Raw genomic sequence first — 20782 nt, 5'->3', positions numbered from 1 at the left:
TCGTATCAATAAAAAGGTAGATGTATGTACCACATAAACTGTTCAAGGTATGTTTATTATGGGACCTTAATCATTCCTTGAATATCTGTACTTTGATTTGGAGGGCCGAGGAAGACCAAAAGGGAAAACCTTCACCAATTGATGATAAAAAATCATATCATAAAAATGAATGCAATGCCAAAATTTCACTCACTTTTCAAATATACAAGTCTCTTTTCTTATATCATCTTGCTTAGCTCATAACTAATCATTAACCTACATGCATATGAGAGTTTTTACCGCTCATTCTTAAAATTTTGAGGTTAGTCTAATTCAAATTATATGCAAAAATGACTTGTAAGATGCCGAATAAATACATTTTTTTTTCAAGCCATATCTTATCATATCAGCCCTTAAAATAACATATGTTGTTCGAATATTCAATCAATTATTAATCTATTCAATAGATGTACACCTTAAAGTTGCCATGTATGTTCTTAGGTTCATCTAAACTAGCCCAAACCAAAGTTTATTCTTCCGTGCTCCATCTCTCCTAGCCTCAAATTGTTTCAAAATTTTATACCTGCTTCGAGGTTTTCATATCCTACATTTGGCATTTGCCATAATTTTCTGTGACAAATAATTTTCCATTTGCCAACTTCGTGGTTCACGAATAAACAAAACATATTGAAATTGATTGTCTCATGGTTTGAGACAAAATTCAAGCTGATGTCCTCCCCTTAATGCCGATTGCTTTAAAGGTTCAAATAAATATATTGACCAACCCCCTTTATGTTGACCCGTTTAAAAAAAATTGCATTCCAACCAATATTTTTACATTGAGAATGAAATTTGAAATCATGTTACAAATTATGAGTACTTTCATTGGTTATTCTTTACTAATTGGATAGACATTAATTTTTATGGACTGATTAATTAAATTAATTAAAAGTATAACAAAATGTGTAGCCAAAGTAAGTGTAAATTATCATGAACAAAAATGAAAAAACCAAAGTAAAAAGGAAAGACAAGTAGGGAGCGTAGAATAAAGCAAAAGGGAATGTCTTTCTCAAACACAGATCCCAATGAAAAGCATGAACTAAGCTTAGCAAAGCATTGCTTGCTAACACATTCTTTTTGTTTACTAACTTGCTTTGCTTAATTTGTTCCCTATACAAATCCATTGCCGACTCACATTTATTCACTTCATATATGTAGATTGCTAGAGAATTTGGATTCATTGTCATAGAGAAAGCACACGGTTTTACGCTATTTTAAATCTCAGCTGTCAATTTATGATCAGCATCTTAGATTAAATTAAAAAAAAAAAAACAACTGCTAAAGATCTCATCTATCAAATCAGGATCAGACAGTTCAGATGTATTACTCTGTCACACAATAACTCCACCAAATCAAAATCCATTGCTAGACTAGATTTGGTCAATTCAAACAACAAAATAAAAAGTTACATTATATATCTTTTATGGTGCCAAAAGTTACATTATATATAGTAACATGTGGTTTGATTATTTGTAAGTAGCAAGGTTAAGTAGTGATATTGAGTCTTCAAGATGAAGTCCTTTGAAAATATTTATGATACCATTAACCTAAAAAATCAAAATAGTAACATGTTGGGTTTCTCTGTCTCTCCTCAAATGAATATAAGTGTTCCATCCTTTGCTGCTGCTGCTACTGAAACAGTTCCAACAAGCTTTTATTATCACCCTACACCTCTTCATAACTATGGCTTTTACTATGGACTTGAAGGTGAACATGTTGGATTGTATTCACCTTTGCCTATTAATATGCTTGATGGATCAACATATGGTATAGAAGCTCTTAGTAGATCACAATCACAAGGTTAGTTTAGTTCCAATATTTTGTTACATTATTATATTTTTGTCACTAGTTTTTTTTTTGTTACAAAATTAATCTTCTTGACTATTTTTTATGTATAGCAATGGGATTTCCTCAATATGAATGTAATACCAAAGAAGCACTGCAACTAAACATGGATAGTATTTTCTACAACCAAACTTCATGGCATAATAAACCAAACAATCCAAATAATGTAAGTTATGTACAAGAGAGTACGAGTCTGTTGGAGAGTCTGAGGGAGCATCAGGAGCAACAAGTCTCGTATTACACCGTCTTAGGAAATCGTAATGTGATATTAGAAGGGTCGATGAAAAATCAGCTAAAAGATAGTTTCCAGCTCCCAAATATAGTTGAAGATGAAGTTTCTGGTCTTAAGAGATGGGTCTCAAGGGACATTCATGCTACTAATCATGCACAAGAGTCAAAATATGGGTTGACCATGAGTCCTACCTCACAATCTAGTTGTGTTACAAGTTCACAACAAACATCACTTACTGATTCTGTTTCCATTGATACAATGAAAAGGAAAAAGAATCAGAATCAAACCTTTGGGCAAAGAACATCTCAATATAGAGGTGTAACAAGGTTGGTTTTCCTCTAGTGCATTTTTGTCATATTGAAAATGTTGTTAAGCAATATAAGACTATTATGTACAATAATCCATGTAAATGGTTAATCTCCTTTTGTGTTTTTTTTTATTTATTTATAAAAAATGTTGGTTCATCAGACATAGGTGGACTGGTAGATATGAAGCTCATCTATGGGATAACAGCTGTAAGAAAGAAGGACAAGCTAGGAAAGGAAAGCAAGGTAAGAATTAAAGCAATTACTATCTTCCCAACCCTTTATCTTTTTTCATATGTTTTAAAAACTAAACTCGGACAATGAACAAGCAAGACCTCTGAATCATGGTTCAACTGACTTAAACCGATCAAACTAGTACAAAACTGCATGTGATCAAACAGCCAAAATAGAAAAACCGTACTGAAGTCCGGTTCAAACGTTGAAGATGAACAATCTGATCTGATTCGGTTTTTAAAACATTGTCTTTTATCCTTTTTTCATGTGTGCATTTTTGGTCAAACAAATGTTAGCTTGATTCTATGCTCCTTAAAAAGCTCTACATTTTATGGTAATATTCTCTCTCACTCTTGTTTTTTTGTGTTTTCTCCAAATTCCCATTTTGTCTTTGATTCGGGGATGATTCCACTCAAATGTACAATGATTCCTCAGTTTATCTAGGTAAGTTTTTCCAAACATTAAGAATGTTTTTCTTAGTATATGATGATATAAAAAGAGGAAAATTAATTTGTCTATATATATGACTTCACAAAAAATTATCATAGGAGGTTATGATATGGAAGAAAAAGCTGCAAGAGCTTATGATATGGCTGCACTCAAGTATTGGGGACCCTCCACTCGTATAAATTTTCCAGTAATGATTAATTTCTTTCCTATTTCTCTTCAATACAAGGATCTAATTTAGTACTGACAGTAACTAAAATGTAATTAATCATGATCTAATCATAACAGTTAGAAAATTATCAAAAGGAGCTTGAGGAAATGAAGAAAATGACTAGACAAGAATATGTTGCTCATTTAAGAAGGTAAAAATATTTTGATTTTTAAATAATTATGCAGTTAACAACCATGTTAATTAATGTTTATAACAATAATTCAACTTTGTGAAATTAGGAAAAGCAGTGGATTCTCAAGAGGAGCTTCCATGTATAGAGGAGTAACAAGGTCTCACATTATATTCATTACACTAATTTAATTTACCCTTTAATCTATGATTTATATTTTCTGGTAAAGAAAACTATTTATGATTAACTTTGTAGCAGACATCATCAACATGGAAGGTGGCAAGCTCGAATAGGGAGAGTTGCTGGAAATAAAGATCTCTATCTTGGAACATTCAGTGAGTACTCTCACATTTATATTTTATTTGTTAATCTTTTCATTAATTTAGGTTTAATCGCAGTTTTAGTTGCATATTTTGATTCTCATAAAACAAGTCTATTTTTAAAATTCGGTTTTCTAGTCAGCTCACTCAGATTTTTGGATTCACAAGCGTTGATAATGATATGACAAGTTCTTTATTGATGCGACATAAACTCTACATATTGTAAATTCATCTGAATAATTCCACATCATAACGTTTTATGCCACATAAATATAAGAAAAACTTCACTTTTGCGTCCAAAAATAAGAGCGAGGGCCAGAAAACTGGATTCTGAAGAAAAAGGGAACTAATTTTGTGAGCCAAATAGAGATCAAAACTATGGAGTTGAATTTGGTGCAGTTAATGCGTGACACAGTAATGCATCTGAACTGTCCGATCATGAACTGACGAATGAGATCTTTTTATAATTGTTTTTTCTTTATATAACCTGAGACGTCTTATCGCAAATAAACAACTGAAATTCGTAACCGTGTGAAACTGCGTAGTTTTTCTACTGCAGCGAATACAAAGCCCAAAACTATAATTAGACCTAATAATCATATTAATGATTTTTCTTTTGCTATATTTCATGCATGTTCATTTTTTTTTATATATAATACTACTAGTTAGGAAGAGGTTGCTTTATAACTTTATAAAGCTAATCTTGGATGAGCATCTTGATCTCTTTGAATTGATCTTTTCAGTCACATAAGGCTGAATCTGATCATAAACAACTTTAATATTTCTTTTATTAAAGTTGTTGGTTCAGAAGGAGACACAATCATAACTTCAAATAATCTTTTTAATTATTTAAAATTTTGATCTCATGTTCTGTATGTTAATCTAATCCTACTACTAATTACCCTTTAATTAATTTTGAAATAAAATTTCAGCTACACAAGAAGAAGCAGGTGAAGCCTATGACATAGCTGCTATAAAATTCAGAGGAGCAAATGCTGTTACAAATTTTGACATAACAAAATATGATGTGGAAAAAATTATAGCAAGCAATAATCTTCTTAACAGTGAAGAAGCTAAGAGAAACAGAAAAATGGATGATTTAATTAACATTGAAGAAGCCATTAATCCAATGCAGAAGAGGTGCAAAATTCAATCATTCTCAATAGGTTTAGAAGAAATATATAATCAAGAAGTAGAGGAATATTCAAATAGAGTGTTACATGTATCAAATCCTTCTTCAATTGTGACAAGTTTGTGCAGCTCAAGAGAACAAAGTCCTGAAAACAGAACAAGCTTACCAATGCTGTTTGGAATGACTTCAACAGAATCAATGTCTTCATTTTCTTTGCCTCAAATGCCACTGTCTTTTTTTGCTGCTTGGAATGATGCAGCATAGTCAGTTTTGTTTTGTAATTGCGCCGCGCACTTTTTTATCTCAACTGTAAGATCTTAAATTAACAGTCGAGATTGTTTCAAACTGGTTTTGTTATAACTTGTTTCACATGCATGTTCTCGAGGACAGTTTCTGTCATAATCCATTTATTTAAATTTAATCGTTACATTAAGCATTGCTATGAAAGGGTTGTGATTATTATCAGGGTAAAAATTTCATAATTAACTAATATGGTACTATAATATGTGAGACATACTCGGAGTCGAACTCATGTCCTTGCATATTTAGTATGATATTCCTATCACCTGGATTATACTCATGTAAGTGTACTACTTAAGTAATCTTTCTTAAAATTATGGTATTTCACGTAGAGTGTCATCATTACTTATTCGTTTTTTCTAATTGAACTTTATCTAAAGGAAGAAGGTATTCCACACCTAATTCTATTCTATGAAAGGAGAAAAATTGATTCCCTCAGAATGACCTGATTTATGACTTAATGACCTGCATTGAGTTGCATTTTGGCTTCTACTTTAAGAAAAGCATTCTTGTTGGAATTGAAAACCCACTTTCAGTGTCACATAAGATATTTTATTGGCTTAATTAGTAAAATAGTCTCTTAAAGATATTTTTGGTTTCACATAGGTCCCTTAAAGAAAAAAAGGTCTGAATAAGTCCCTTAAAGAAAAAAAAAAGTCCGAATAGGTCCCTTAAAGACATCTCCGTTAATCAAACTGATTAACGTAAGATGTCTTTAAGGGACCTATTCGGACATTTTTTTCTTTACGGGATCTATTTGGTCCTTTTTTTCTTTAAGGGACCAATGTGAAACCAAAAATGTCTTTAAGAGACCATTTTACTAATTAAGCCTATTTTATTTTATATAGTAGGCTATGCAGGAGAAACAGGTCTATTATCATGTATGTCTGGATTTCAATTTACAAGCCAACATCTAATTCAGGCCAAAAAGACAAGAGTTTGTCTGAACATTATACCGTCAAAGTCCTAGAAATCACATTATCTTTGTAGTAAGGTTCAGAATTATTGGATATATGATTCTTAGTAACGAGATAATTTATTGGAGAACATGGAAGTTGCTCCAACACTTGAACAAAGAAGATGTTGATGATGAATGTACTTAAAGATTCAAAGTGTGTATATTGGATGCAATTGGGTAAACCAGTGAATCTCCTTCAGGATACTTTAAAAATAGAGTATTTTTTTACCGGAGAAAGACAAAACTAAATCAAGTATATTTAACTCGATTTTTCAATAGATAAATGTTACATCTCAAAGTGGAATTCAACAACAAAATATAAACTTTCTATTGTCTTTCTTTAATTGGTTTGACTATCTCAATATTATATATTGGACAACTCATTAAAAATTTAATCTTTCTAGTCAAATCAGATAATTTCTATTGTCAATCTTATCTTATAGACCTAAGTTTCGTAGAAACAAATCACAAAGATTGAAAAAATTGGTCATTCATGACCATCAATGAAGAATTCCTCATAGTGAAAGTCCAATTCTAAACACATTTACACAGCATTGTTGTTTCCACAAATAAAGAAAAATCAAAACCATACTTATCAACCAAACCAAACCAAACTAGAACATTACAATGAATGGAGATTTGATTGATATACTGTTTCATGTTAGTTAAACATAAGTCACATCCATCCACCACTATATATATAGACAAACTCAAAAATATCTTATTGTCTCCCATTATCGCATATATAAACCAAAACAAAGATGCTACTATCCATCAAATTCAAGGTACAAAACCATCAAACTCTTGTGCATTATTGTGGGACCTTATTGGGCTAATGAGAGGTGGAAGATCCAAGATCATACAAGGCCTCATATTTTTTGTTATTGAAGCCCTTATTTCTTACCATATGAATTTTTTGGACCATTCATCATCGAGATTTACTTTTGTCATCCTATCTACTTCTCGCGCACCCCTACGCATCTTAATTTTTATTCTTCTCATATTTAAGTAAAGGATGTTATAAAAATGAGAAATTTGGTTGGGGGTATCCGCTATCTAAATAGTGGACATGAATATTTTGGTAAATTCATAGGACGCGAAAAAAATGAATCAGGTGCAAAAGAAATTCTCTTCGTTTACGTTACTTAGTTAGTTTTACAGATCGAAACGTGGCTGTTGTAGCTAACACACAAACAGTTTGTAAACAGTTTGTTGTTGTGTCTGTATATACTGTGCACTAATGTTGGGCCCGTTGTTACCCTTAGCAGAGGCAGATATGGGTGTGATTGCAATGGGACCACTTTTTAACCACTAAAGCCCAACTTGTAAAATATTGTGGCTCATAACCGGAACAAAAAAGAAATAATTATAATCCTTAAACTACTTATCAATATGGGTTTAGACTTTTAATCCTAATAATTAGGGTTAATTTCGATTAAGGGTGCACATGCTTGGATATTGACCAGTCCAAAACCATATCCAAATAAAATCCAAAATAGGGATTGTTTTCTTGTCCATTTAGATTTATTAACAATAAATTCAGTCTAATTCAGATTTAAAATTGGTTATGGAGCTATTTTTTTCCAAAATGAAAATTATACGATTTTAACTTTGGAAAAGAAAATTATAGAGGTGGCAATCTAAAGGATTAGTTACTGAATGCAACATCTTAAAATGGTACTCCCTCCGGTCCTTATTATAAGGAACAATTTGGAAAAAACACACATACCAAGAAACCTTATCTTTCTTAATAAAAATTCTAAAATTTTACAATCTATTCCAAAACTAACCTTGGTGTATTAATTTATCCTTAGGGAATATATCACTCTAATTAATGCATAACTTTGGAATGGATACAATTTAATAAGGGTAAAAATGGAATTGTAAGAATAAATTTAATGATTGTTTCTTATAAAAAGGACCAAATTTTTTTTCCAAATTGTTCCTTATAAAAAGGACCGGAGGAAGTAATATGTTAATGCAAGATTAGATATTTTTGTGATTATTTGGTGATTTCTCTACTAGTAGCAACTTTGGTTTCAATGAGTATTAATTGTACACGAAATAGGTTATATGTTCTGGTCTCCTTAGAAATCAAGAACACAGTAGTTAAATCTTTTAGAACAAATTGTATTCAAGTAAGATTGTCGAAATAGGTTATATCTTAATAGAAGTGAGAATAGGATCAAGTTAGATTTGCAAGTTTAATTGTGATTTAGTTTTAAAAAATCAAAGATAATATTTGGTGCGTTCTCTCTCCGTTATAAACTTGTTTTCACTTCGATGACTTTATTCCCATTTTTCTATTCATTTCATTAATTGTGAAGAAAATGCATAATTCGGAGTTGTAATTTAAAGAAAAACATTTCCCAAACTCCTAAGAGGAGTGCTAGCAACACACTCTTTAACAAACACACTCCAACACACTTTCTTTTATTGGTTGAAATTCACATGGGTCCCATAAAATTTATATGGGTCCATTTTTTTTTATGGGACCCATGTGAATTTCAACCAATAAAAGAGAGTGTGTTGGAGTGTATTTGTTAAAGAGTGTGTTGCTAGCATTATTCTTTCAAGTAATTTAGGAGTTTATAATTTATTATTTTTTCTTTCAATTTTACTTCTGCCGTTTTATTTGAAAAAAATTAAATATATATATATTTTTATGTTATTTCATACTTATAAGTTAGTTTAACCACTAATTTTACCAAACACTACAAATTTAATTAGCTAACTTATTCGTTATAAACTATCAAATAAAACCTAAATTATAAGCTATTCGCCATAAACGAGTTTATCAGCTATTCTCTATTTTTTACCAAATACGACCTTAATAATGGCTCATTCGCTAGAAAAAAAAACCTTATGTTAATCCATATACTTATTCCATCTTAAAATATAAATAAAAATTTATCAACAAAAAAATTATTATACCTGGACAAAATTTTACAACAAATAGATCAATTTTTATTGACTAATTTTTCTTTATATTTTAGGACAAAAAATTACTTTATATCATGATTGTTTGTTAATTAATGAAATAAACCTGAATTATGGGCAGGGAGATTACTCATCTTCAAACTGCTTAAAAAAATCAAACCGCAACGTTGAGAGAAATATTCCTACCCTAATTTATTGTATATGGGAGCTAAATAATACTATAAATTTGCTAGTTTAGTTCAATCGCACTTGGCAGCATAAAGGAAATAATTTGCAATGTTGAGAGAAATATTTCTACCCTAATTCATTGTATATGGGAGCTATATGAATTTGCTAGTTGAGTTCAACCACACTTGGCGGCATGAAGGAATTAATTTGCAACGTTGAGAGAAACATTCCTACCCTAATTCATTGTATATGGGAGCTAAATAATATGAATTTGCTAGTACAGTTCAATCACACTTGGCGGAATGAAGTAAATAATCAACTGATTGACTAGCTAATTTTTTATTTTTATTTTTTTTAATATTAATGTTTTAGATGCTTCTCTTATAAATTTGAAAGACTTCTATTTGATGATATTTTTGACACATGCTCAAAATACTCTTATAAATTTGTAATTTTTTATTTCATTTCCTCAAGTTTTTGCCTTTTTTTTTACCAAAAAATATCCAAAAATAAAATAAGGGTCATGCTAGCCCCCGGGGCACTAGTTAAGGATACAAAAAAAGCAATTTTTGCATTGGAAATGACACTTTTTATACTTTACAAACATTGACTACACAAATTTCAATATAATTTTACTATAATTAATATCCTTAACTAGTTCCCCGAGAACACTAGTTACTCCCTCCGTCCCAAAAAGAATGACTCATTTTGAATATATGCACTATTCATATATATTGTTTTGACCATATTTTTCTACTAATAAATAAAAATAAATATTAACATATAAGATGTTGTTAGATTCGTCTCGATGAGTATTTTCAAAATATCAATTTTTTATAATTTTTACTATTATACAATTAAAGATATTAGTCGCCAAAGTTATGCATTGGCATGCGTGTTTCGGTCAACTGGGTCATTCTTTTTGGGACGGAGGGAGTAGCATTTTTCATAAAATAAAATAAAAATGATAAGTTAGTGCATTAGTTAATGTGATTGTTTGTTGTTGAAAAAGTCAATAATAAAGTTTGGCGTATTGTCCCTATCTTAGAGCTCACATTTGCAGGTCATCACTCCCCACGCCACTCTCTCCCTCTTTCCTTTTCAGTTACACTCACTCCGTCAAACCTTTCCCCTCTTTTCATTTCCTTTCCACCGTCCCCCTTTCACACCCCCACGCGCACCCCCCTCGTTTTCATTCCACTCTCTCTTCCCCCCTTCCCCCCAACCCTTCACATCTTCCATGCTGTGCCCCTTCCTTCCCAAACAATCCATCCCACAACAACAATAAATAAATATTCATTATTTATCTCTAATATAGTCAATCCGATCTTTAATATAAGAAGAAATTCATTTTTTATATATATTAAAAAATTAACGTATTTAGACTATTTTATAAATCAAATACATTTACTTTTTAATGTCTCTAAAAAATCAATTTTTTTTTATATTAATTATATTAAACACTAGAAAGAGTATATAAAAAATAAACCAAGTAACCATTCCCACTATTGAAGAAGAGTGAACAAAACCAAACCAATTTTTTCTCATTCTCAAAGAGTCCCTCATATCTATCTCTCTATCTAACCCACCCTCCACTCACTCCTTTCATTTCATTAATCCTCTCACTTTCTCCACTTTCCCATTCCATTTTTACTAACACACCTCCATCAAAATGAAGAAAAGGGTTAAATAGTAAATTCAACAGATCTTTCCATTAGAGAAAGAAAGAAAGCAAAACAAGAATTGGGAAGGGTTTTGCTTATTTATTTTGGAAATACTAGTATATTAGATTAGATGGATGCAGAGAGAGTTGTTAAGTTAGTATTAATTTCTTGTGTTACATTAATCGCTTTGATTAAACAGTGTTTATCAGATCCAAACGATGAAGCATGTTTAACACATCTAAACAAATCATTACAAGACCCAACAAAATCACTTCACAACTGGAACGAACAAAACTTCGCTAAACCCTGCAACGATTCAACTTCAAATCTTCAAGGAGCAATCTGCAACAATGGCCGAATCTACAAACTCTCTCTCAACAATCTCTCTCTCCATGGAACCATTTCACCTTTTCTCTCCAACTGTACCAATCTACAAGCACTTGATCTTTCATCAAACTTTCTCACCGGACCAATCCCACCGGATTTACAATCACTGGTGAATCTCGCTGTTCTCAATTTATCATCTAACCGTCTTGAAGGTGAGATTCCACCTCAACTCACATTGTGTGCTTATCTCAACATAATCGATTTTCATGATAATTTGCTTACTGGTCCAATTCCTCAGCAATTAGGTCTTTTAAATCGGTTATCGGCTTTCGATGTTTCGAATAACCGTCTCTCCGGTCCGATCCCGGCTTTGTTATCGAACCGGAGTAGTCCGAATTTACCGAGATTTAATGCGAGTTCATTTGAAGGGAATAAAGATCTTTACGGTTATCCGTTACCGCCGTTAAAAAATAAAGGTTTATCTATTTTGGCTATTGTTGGAATTGGATTAGGAAGTGGATTAGCGAGTCTTGTTTTGAGTTTTACTGGAGTTTGTATTTGGTTAAAAGTTACTGATCGGAAAGTTGCATTAGAAGAAGGGAAAATTAGTCATCTTATGCCTGATTATTGAATGTTAATTAATCAATTAAGATATATTCAATATTTCAATTGTCCAAATCTAAGGTATCTTTGATTGAACTTTGATTGTTGATGGTTCAACTCAAAAAGTAAAGGAAAAAAAAAAATAGTACAGTACCAGGTACTTTTTTTTTTGTTGATAAGAGTGATGGTGTGGGCTAGCTTTATTTTCAGATCGGTGTCTTTTATCGATCACGGGGGATATGTTTATGTTTATATTTTTTTTTCTATCTTTTTTTAATTTTTTTTCCATAATTGTTGAACAGTTTAAAATTTTCTCCATACTGATTCTGATTGGCTTTATTATTGTAGATTCTATTTTTATAGCTGTGTATAAATTAAAGGGTTTTTATGTGGATATAAAAAAAAAAAAATCAATTTTAGTTTCATAAAATAGTTGATTCATGTTCCCGTGAACTTTAATTCAGTTGCTAGGAATATCACAGTTCATATGTAGGGGGTCGGAGTTCGAACTTCAGACATTCCACCTATAATCACAAATTATTGTCGGGACTTAAACGATCGACATGCAACTCTTTAAATTCTTAGTTCAACTAATTTAAATCGTTGTAGTACTTATCCCAACTAGTAATTTGAATATGGTTGATTTAGATCATTGGGTGGGTAATGTGAGTTGGCACTATGGAGGATGGTAGGGTAGGCAACTGCTAGGTAAGGTGAAACGCTGCTCTGCGCCGCTCAAGTGTGAATTTGTCTCGCATTATACTAACAAAAATGTTTATTTAGAAGCTAGAAAGAACAGCTGGGTGCATTTTCTTTTTAATTTGTCATCACATTTTGGAAGAACTATAGTTAGTGCTTTGTTATGTTGAGCTGGTTGGTGGTAGACACCAATGCTAGTACACAAACCACGTGGATTGAAAGGCGAAGGCTAGCATGGGAAAGGGACCTAGGTCTCCCACCGTGGGAAAGTTCCCTGAACCGTTGGATGAAGAATGATATCATGCACCATCTGTACTTTATATTTTTTTTCTGTCTCTCTCTCTCTCTTCCCATCATCTCTCATGTCTCTGCCTTTCTTGTTCTTCTTGTGTATGCTTTCCTTTCTTCTACCTCAAAATCACACCATCTTTATTTTCTTTAAATCAATAAAATAATACACAAACCTCCCAATTTAAACTCTTATTAACTTTATTCAAATTTCAAACCAAGAGTATATATAGAGTCCATTATTATATCTATACATCATAAAATACTCATAAGGGAATATAGAAAAATCCAATCAAGCAATTGAAGAACAAAATCAATTTAAGGCCTATTGAATCCAACACAAAATCAACATAAGAACCAAACAGTTTTCCTTGTTTATGAGTTTTTGGTGTGTTGCTTTAAAGACTTATGTTTTGTGTTTGGCTTGTTCTTTTGATTTTTTGGTGTTGGCCTTCCTGTTAGCTTTGGAACTAGCTACAGTTCCTGTATTTATTTCCTGTATTTGTCTTAGGATTGATTGGAGATTGAGTCTTGATGCTACTTTTGAAGAATGTGTTTCCCGGTCCCAAGCACACCTTTTTTTTTTTGTTGGAAAAATTGGTCTTAGTATTCATTGCTGAAGGTTGAAGTTTTCATAAGAAATAGCAAATTATAGAAGTAGTAGTTGTGTGGAATTTGTGTTTAATTAAACTATGAACAAAAAGAAATTGAATGGAAAGATGAAGAGATGAAAGAAAATAGAGCCAGAGAGCCTGCAGATGATGGAAAGAGAGAGAGAGAGAAAAAAATGATAGGATAAGGATGGTGCATGATATCATTCTTCATCCAACGGTTCAGGGAACTTTCCCACGATGGGAGACCTAGGTCCCTTTCCCATGCTAGCCTTCGCCGGATTGAAAACTTGCATTTTCTTTTTATCACTTGCTACAATCAATTACATGTGTCAAAATATAGTGAGTTTTTGTTGAAGATTAATTTTTAGCTTAATTATAAAAATTGTGTTTTTAGTAATATCTCATCAAGGCCTCTCATAAAAAATATAAGTAGTGTTTGTAGAATTGCTCCCAACTTGTCACTTCTTTGATTTTTAGTTTAGAAACTTAGTACTAACTCACTTTAGAAAAAGAATCCATATTTAAGAGGTAGATAATAAAAAAAATGTTTGCTTGTGTTTTTGAATTTGGGTATCTATCCTTAATTTCCTCCTTAGCTTCGGATCTTTGTTCAGAATGAATCAATTTCTTTAATATTAAACGGTACCTCCATGAATGATGATGTTGGACAAAGCATGAACAAAGATTAAAATTTACAGCCATAAAGTAATGAGTTGTTAACGTGATGATTCTAGTGCTTCCCATAATTATGGCTAGTGGGCTACTTATTTACTTATACTTCTTCTGGTCCGATTTCATTTTTTATTTTTTTTCCTCTAAAAGCTATGTGGGCCTAGGCTCGTTGCTCCAGTTTTCGGTAGTTTGTAATGGGAGATTTCAAACATCATTACAAACTCATGAGTTTGTAACCTGATGATTTTGTTTTTACTTAAACTACTTAAGTAATAGATATAATATCCACTATTTAAATGACGGATAAGTAAAAATAAGACGTGCGAGAAATTTATATAACTGCAAAAGAAACTCCTTGTAATTTACTATAATGTGCTGTGAATGTGATGGAATCGTTTCATTTTCATATGCTTCCCCTTCTAGCTAACGGACACTGCATTCTTGTTTTTTAACAACTTCGCTGCATTATTACCTTTTTTTTGTCACAACTCACAACTGCACTGCATTATTACTTAAGTATTAGGAAAAACAGAAAACAGACGGTAAAAAAATAGTAGTAAGACTAAGATGCGTGACATCCGAATTTTTTTATTTTTATAAATAAGATTATACTATATAGTAACATTAGAATCTTATTGTATGTTTAAATTTTTGGTAAGTTTAACAAAATCACTATACGTTATTATGATTTTCCAAAGCCATAGTATACTTTTTTATATGAAATCACAGTAACTTATTGGATTTTTCACAAATTCATTGCGGTGGACCAAACATGCATGCATTATATTATAGTTAAGATGTTGAAAGAGTAATGCCTATATATATCATAAAAATTTAATTACCATTTTTCAAATTTAAAGATTAATTATTAATAATTCCAATTAACCTTAATGCAAATACTGGAGTAATACAACTTTCATAGTATTTTGTATGCTAAAAGGTTGGACTTTGTTTATGTACATAAGCGAATGACAAGTCATTGAAAAATCACACACATAAAGTTAAGGAAACGAAGTTCAACATTTTTACTATTTGAGTTAAGATTTATAGACAAAAGATTGAACATTTGAAAATTAAAACTAGATTTGCTTTCATTTTATTGCTTATCGTGAATAAATAATCATATTTCACATGTATTACATGAGTTTGAACATTTGAAAAATTGAAACGAGAATGGTTTTCTTTAAAAGGAAAACAATTCATGCATGAGAGCTACCATAGTAGATTCACGGGTATTAATCAAATAATGATAGAGAAGGTTAGCTTGGTCTCATCCAAAAAAATTTGGGACAAAACATTTTAGAACAAACAAACATCTCGGTAACTAAATAAAGTAACAAAAAAGACATGGTTAACTAAATGAAATTAGATTAAGATTTGACTCCACTGACCCTATTGCAAGAATATTACTGTAATTTCCAAACTTGTCTAGTCCATAACAAAGTGGTGACACTATTGAGCTTTAAAATTATGGTAGAGAATTTAGGTGGTCAAATGTGCTTTATTCTTTTTGGGTGAAAGTCAAATGTGTTTTCACTAGTATACGTACCCGTGCAATGCACGGGGCGACTATAGCTGATATGATTGAATAATGACATAGCTTTTTTAATATAATATTTAGACCTATGTTAATTACCCTAACAGAACCAATAAATATAATTGTTTATATATTTAAAACTTTAACTGAAAACCAAAAAACAACATTAGACAACAATACAAAGCATTGTTTAAATCAAAGGTCTAACTTAATAACATAATCAACTACAACACATTAGCCATGATAAGTTCATTTGACATAATACAATTACTGTTGTTGATCCATGACAACAACATTCAAGACTTGAGGTGGATCTGCTAAAGTGAAACGACATCTTGAGCCAGCTTGTATGTTAGCGAGATTAAAATACAATTTTAGGTAACATAAGCAATTTAAACTTATAGCAAGAATATTAAAAAACAAACTATATTCTTACCAAGACGGTTCTCTGATTTGCATGATGTTGACTGATGTTCATCTCCCAAGACCTATCGGGTTCAACGCCTTCTTGTTGAATCATAATCATCTGGTATACAATATGGGAGACATATACTTATTCTATGATATTCATAATATGAAAATGTATGGTGTTCAAAAGTATTGTGAAATTTCCGTAAACAATATGCTCAGTGTTATAACCTACACCTACAAATACTCATAAAACACTCCAATTAAGTATTTTCTAAGAGTTATACACTTAATTAAGTATGGTGATATAATCTAAAGAGTTATACACTTAATTCAGCAGCCATTATGCTTAAATAATGACATAAGTTTTATAAATATAACAATTAGACAAATGTTATAAAAAAATTATATTGTTACCAAGATATTTCTCCCATTTTACATGACCATCAGTGATGTGTATTTCCAAAAACCTTTCGGTCTAAACATCTTCTTCAAGAATAAAATTCATCCGATACAAAATATGGGATAAATATACCGATTATATGATAGAATATTGGGTGTCAAGCTACAATGTTATAGTATATTGATGTTTATAGTACTTGATGTTAAGCTACATTATTTTTGGGTGTTTAGTCATCGAATAACTGAAGTACTGAAAACACAGTTATGGTAAGCTCCCGCGTTTTTGGGAGACGGATTGAGAAATTATCCTAAACATATTGTGCAAAACAAAATAAATTTGTAGAGTAATGTAGAAAGTACAATGAACCTATTAACAAAAAGGTAAAGTAGAAAAAGAAAAAAAAAACACCAGATAAAAAAAACCCAAAATAAGATTCAAAAGTCAAAATCGTACAGCCTCTCGTGTGTGTATAATAAATGTTACATAAAATCGTATAGCCCTGCCGAGCCCCCCGCGTGTTTTTTAGAGATATAAAATTTGGAATTTATTGATGCTAAAACTTAAATTATATTACTCTGTTGTATTATGAAGTTAAAATTTCTAAGTGAAAATTAATGTAATTAGATGAGATATCACCTGGAGTAAGATAATAAAAAATCACCTGATAAAAAAAAACCCCAAAATAAGATTCAAAAGTCAAAATAGTACAACATCTCGTGTGTATAATAAAAGCTACATAAAATCGTATAGCCCTGTCGAGCCCCCCGCATGTTTTTTAAAGATATAAAATTTGGAATTTATTGATGCTAAAACTTAAATTATATTACTCTGTTGTATTATGAAGTTAGAATTTCTAAGTGAAAAATTAATGTAATTAGATGAGATATCACCTGGATTTAGAAAATAAAAAACCACCTGATAAAAAAAACCCAAAATAAGATTTAAAAGTCAAAATCATACAGCCTCTCGTGTGTATAATAAAAGCTACATAAAATCGTATAGCCCTGCCGAGCCCCCCGCGTATTTTTTAGAGATATAAAATTTGGAATTTATTGAAGCTAAAACTTAAAATTATATTACTCTGTTGTATTATGAAGTTAGAATTTCTAAGTGAACATTAATGTAATTAGATGAGATATCACCTAGAGTTAGAAAAAAAAAACCACCTGATAAAAAAAAACCCCAAAATAAGATTCAAAAGTCAAAATCGAACAACCTCTTCTGTGTATAATAAAAGCTACATAAAATCGCATAGCCCTGCCGAGCCCCCGCATGTTTTTTAGAGATATAAAATTTGGAATTTATTGATCTAAAACTTAAATTATATTACTCTATTGTATTATGAAGTTAGAATTTCTAAGTGAAAATTAATGTAATTATATGAGATATCACCTGGAGTTAGAAAATAAGAAACCACCTAATAATAAAAACCCCAAAATAAGATTGAAAAGTCAAAATCGTACAGCCTCTCGTGTGTATAATGAAAGCTACATAAAATCGTATAGCCCTGCCGAGCCCCCCGCGTGTTTTTTAGAGATATAAAATTTGGAATTTATTGATGCTAAAACTTAAATTATATTACTCTGTTGTATTATAAAGTTAAAATTTCTAAGTGAAAATTAATGTAATTAGATGAGATATCACCTGGAGTAAGATAATAAAAAATCACCTGATAAAAAAAACCTCAAAATAAGATTCAAAAGTCAAAATAGTACAACATCTCGTGTGTATAATAAAAACTACATAAAATCGTATAGCCCTGTCGAGCCCCCCGCATGTTTTTTAGAGATATAAAATTTGGAATTTATTGATGCTAAAACTTAAATTATATTACTCTGTTGTATTATGAAGTTAGAATTTCTAAGTGAAAAATTAATGTAATTAGATGAGATATCACCTGGAGTTAGAAAATAAAAAACCACCTGATAAAAAAAAAACCCAAAATAAGATTTAAAAGTCAAAATCATACAGCCTCTCGTGTGTATAATAAAAGCTACATAAAATCGTATAGCCCTGCCAAGCCCACTGCATGTTTTTTAGAGATATAAAATTTGGAATTTATTGATGCTAAAACTTAAATTATATTACTCTGTTGTATTATGAAGTTAAAATTTTAAGTGAAAATTAATGTAATTAGATGAGATATCACCTGGAGTAAGATAATAAAAAATCACCTGATAAAAAAAACCCCAAAATAAGATTCAAAAGTCAAAATAGTACAACATCTCGTGTGTATAATAAAAGCTACATAAAATCGTATAGTCCTGTCGAGCCCCCCGCATGTTTTTTAGAGATATAAAATTTGGAATTTATTGATGCTAAAACTTAAATTATATTACTCTGTTGTATTATGAAGTTAGAATTTATAAGTGAAAAATTAATGTAATTAGATGAGATATCACCTGGAGTTAGAAAATAAAAAACCACCTGATAAAAAAAAAACCCAAAATAAGATTTAAAAGTCAAAATCATACAGCCTCTCGTGTGTATAATAAAAGCTACATAAAATCGTATAGCCCTGCCAAGCCCACTGCATGTTTTTTAGAGATATAAAATTTGGAATTTATCGATGCTAAAACTTAAATTATATTACTCCGTTGTATTATGAAGTTAGAATTTCTAAGTGAAAATTAATATAATTAGATGAGATATCGCATGGAGTTAGAAAATAAAAAACCACCTTATAAAAAAACTCCAAAATAAGATTCAAAAGTCAAAATCGTACAACCTCTCATGTGTCTAATAAAGTCTACATAAAATCGTATAGCCCTGCCGAGCCCCCCGCGCGTTTTTTAGAGATATAAAATTTTGAATTTATTGATGCTAAAACTAAAATTATATTACTCTGTTGTATTATGAAGTTAGAATTTCTAAGTGAAAATTAATGTAATTAGATGATATTGAACCATTTTATCATTAAAATTGGAATTCTTAAGTCGCAATTAATCTAATTGGATAAGAATGAATCGATAATACATAGAAGTTAGAATTACTAAATAGTAGTTAGTCTAATTAAGTGAGAAATATTACTCCATTTACATGTAACATGAAATTCATGCTCTAATATTCTTGGAAAATATAAAAGTAAAATAAATTTCATTGAAGACTAATTCATCAAAACAATACATTAGATAAAAACTTAAAATAAATTTCATTGAAGACCAATTCATCAAATTAATGTATTAATAAAAAAAAAACTATGCGTAAAATATTTCAAGCCTATTGAATACGCATAATTATAAAAAAGGAAATTTCATTAACCTCCTTGAGTTAGGTTAAAATGTCACTCACCCCCTCAATTTTTTAACATTACTTTCACATTACCCTATTTAATATTTCACTTACTCTTGAATATCTAAATGTTCCAAAACTTCATATGTAGTTGCTCTTAGAGCACCCACATCCATCAAACTCATTTGGGTTCTTTAAATGGGTCCCACTTAATATTTTATATTATTTATACTTCTCAAATATTTAAACAACTCAACTACATTTCTTAAATATCCATACAACTTACCAAAAACTCTCAAATGGGTCCCACTAGATCCAAAAAACTCACCAAAAAACATGTATTTAATTGTTACAAAAAGAAAAAAAACCATAGGTGTGGGCCGTGTGGCACTTTAAGAACGTTGTTGCAGAGAAAGACGTTTTTAGTTTAGCAACATTGAAAAAGGATGGATTATCCATGTTGTCAGACAATACATGGTGTGTTGCAGTAAAATCACACTGTAAAGAACACCGATATTCATGCTCTTAAGATTTAAAAGAAGTATGCAGTACAAATAACTATATTCAATCGTAGATATTCTTGTATGGTCATGGGACCAAAAAATTCTATTTGGTCACACACAAGAAAAAGTGAATGTAGAAAAATTTATATTATATGTTGTATTTTGTGTGTGCGACCAAATGAAATTTTTTCGTGTCATGACCACCCAAGAATATCTCATTCAATCAAATGATAAAAAATATTTCTTAAAAATATTTCTTAGTTAAAAATTACTTTAGAGGCATATTTCTAATGACAAAATAATATATTTTTACTTTCTTCTCCTCAATTAAGATGACATATTTCTTAGTGTAATTTACATACCTATTTCAATGTGCAAGTACTTTGTTTTAAAGAAAACTTTTATATCATTGAAACATGTTTAGATTTACATAATCATTAACTACTTTAGTTATGCTACAAAACATATATAAAAAAAAAAAATTAGAAGTAGATCGCATGCTTAAAAAAGTTTCAAGGCCTGATTCCCATATACTCTATATCATTACAGTCGGAGTAATAATAAGCTAGTGG

General features: G+C 30.7%; 2 protein-coding genes across 3 annotated transcripts; both read left to right on the top strand.

The window, feature by feature from the left end:
- Positions 1–1359: 1359 nt before the first annotated feature.
- On the top strand, positions 1360–5322 carry LOC123908737 (AP2-like ethylene-responsive transcription factor ANT). Of its 2 annotated transcripts, none has more exons than XM_045959456.1 (9): positions 1360–1839; positions 1938–2442; positions 2585–2667; positions 3091–3099; positions 3204–3292; positions 3391–3464; positions 3553–3603; positions 3702–3778; positions 4696–5322. In XM_045959456.1, exons 1-9 carry the CDS (start codon positions 1551–1553, stop codon positions 5157–5159), a joined length of 1641 nt encoding a protein of 546 aa, XP_045815412.1. In that variant the 5' UTR covers positions 1360–1550; the 3' UTR covers positions 5160–5322. The 2 variants fall into 2 exon arrangements, with proteins under 2 accessions (XP_045815412.1, XP_045815411.1); XM_045959455.1 differs by having other exon boundaries at positions 3699–3778.
- Positions 5323–10418: 5096 nt separating this feature from the next.
- Positions 10419–12171, top strand: LOC123908738 (receptor-like protein 44). Its single transcript, XM_045959457.1, has one exon. The coding sequence runs from the start codon at positions 11056–11058 to the stop codon at positions 11881–11883; it is 828 nt and encodes a 275-aa protein (XP_045815413.1). The 5' UTR covers positions 10419–11055; the 3' UTR covers positions 11884–12171.
- Positions 12172–20782: the final 8611 nt, after the last annotated feature.

Source organism: Trifolium pratense, linkage group LG2 (genome assembly GCF_020283565.1).
Source record: "Trifolium pratense cultivar HEN17-A07 linkage group LG2, ARS_RC_1.1, whole genome shotgun sequence".
Classification (NCBI taxonomy): domain Eukaryota; kingdom Viridiplantae; phylum Streptophyta; class Magnoliopsida; order Fabales; family Fabaceae; genus Trifolium; species Trifolium pratense.
Note: the sequence above shows the minus strand (reverse complement) of the source record. Positions and strands in the feature narration are given on the sequence as shown.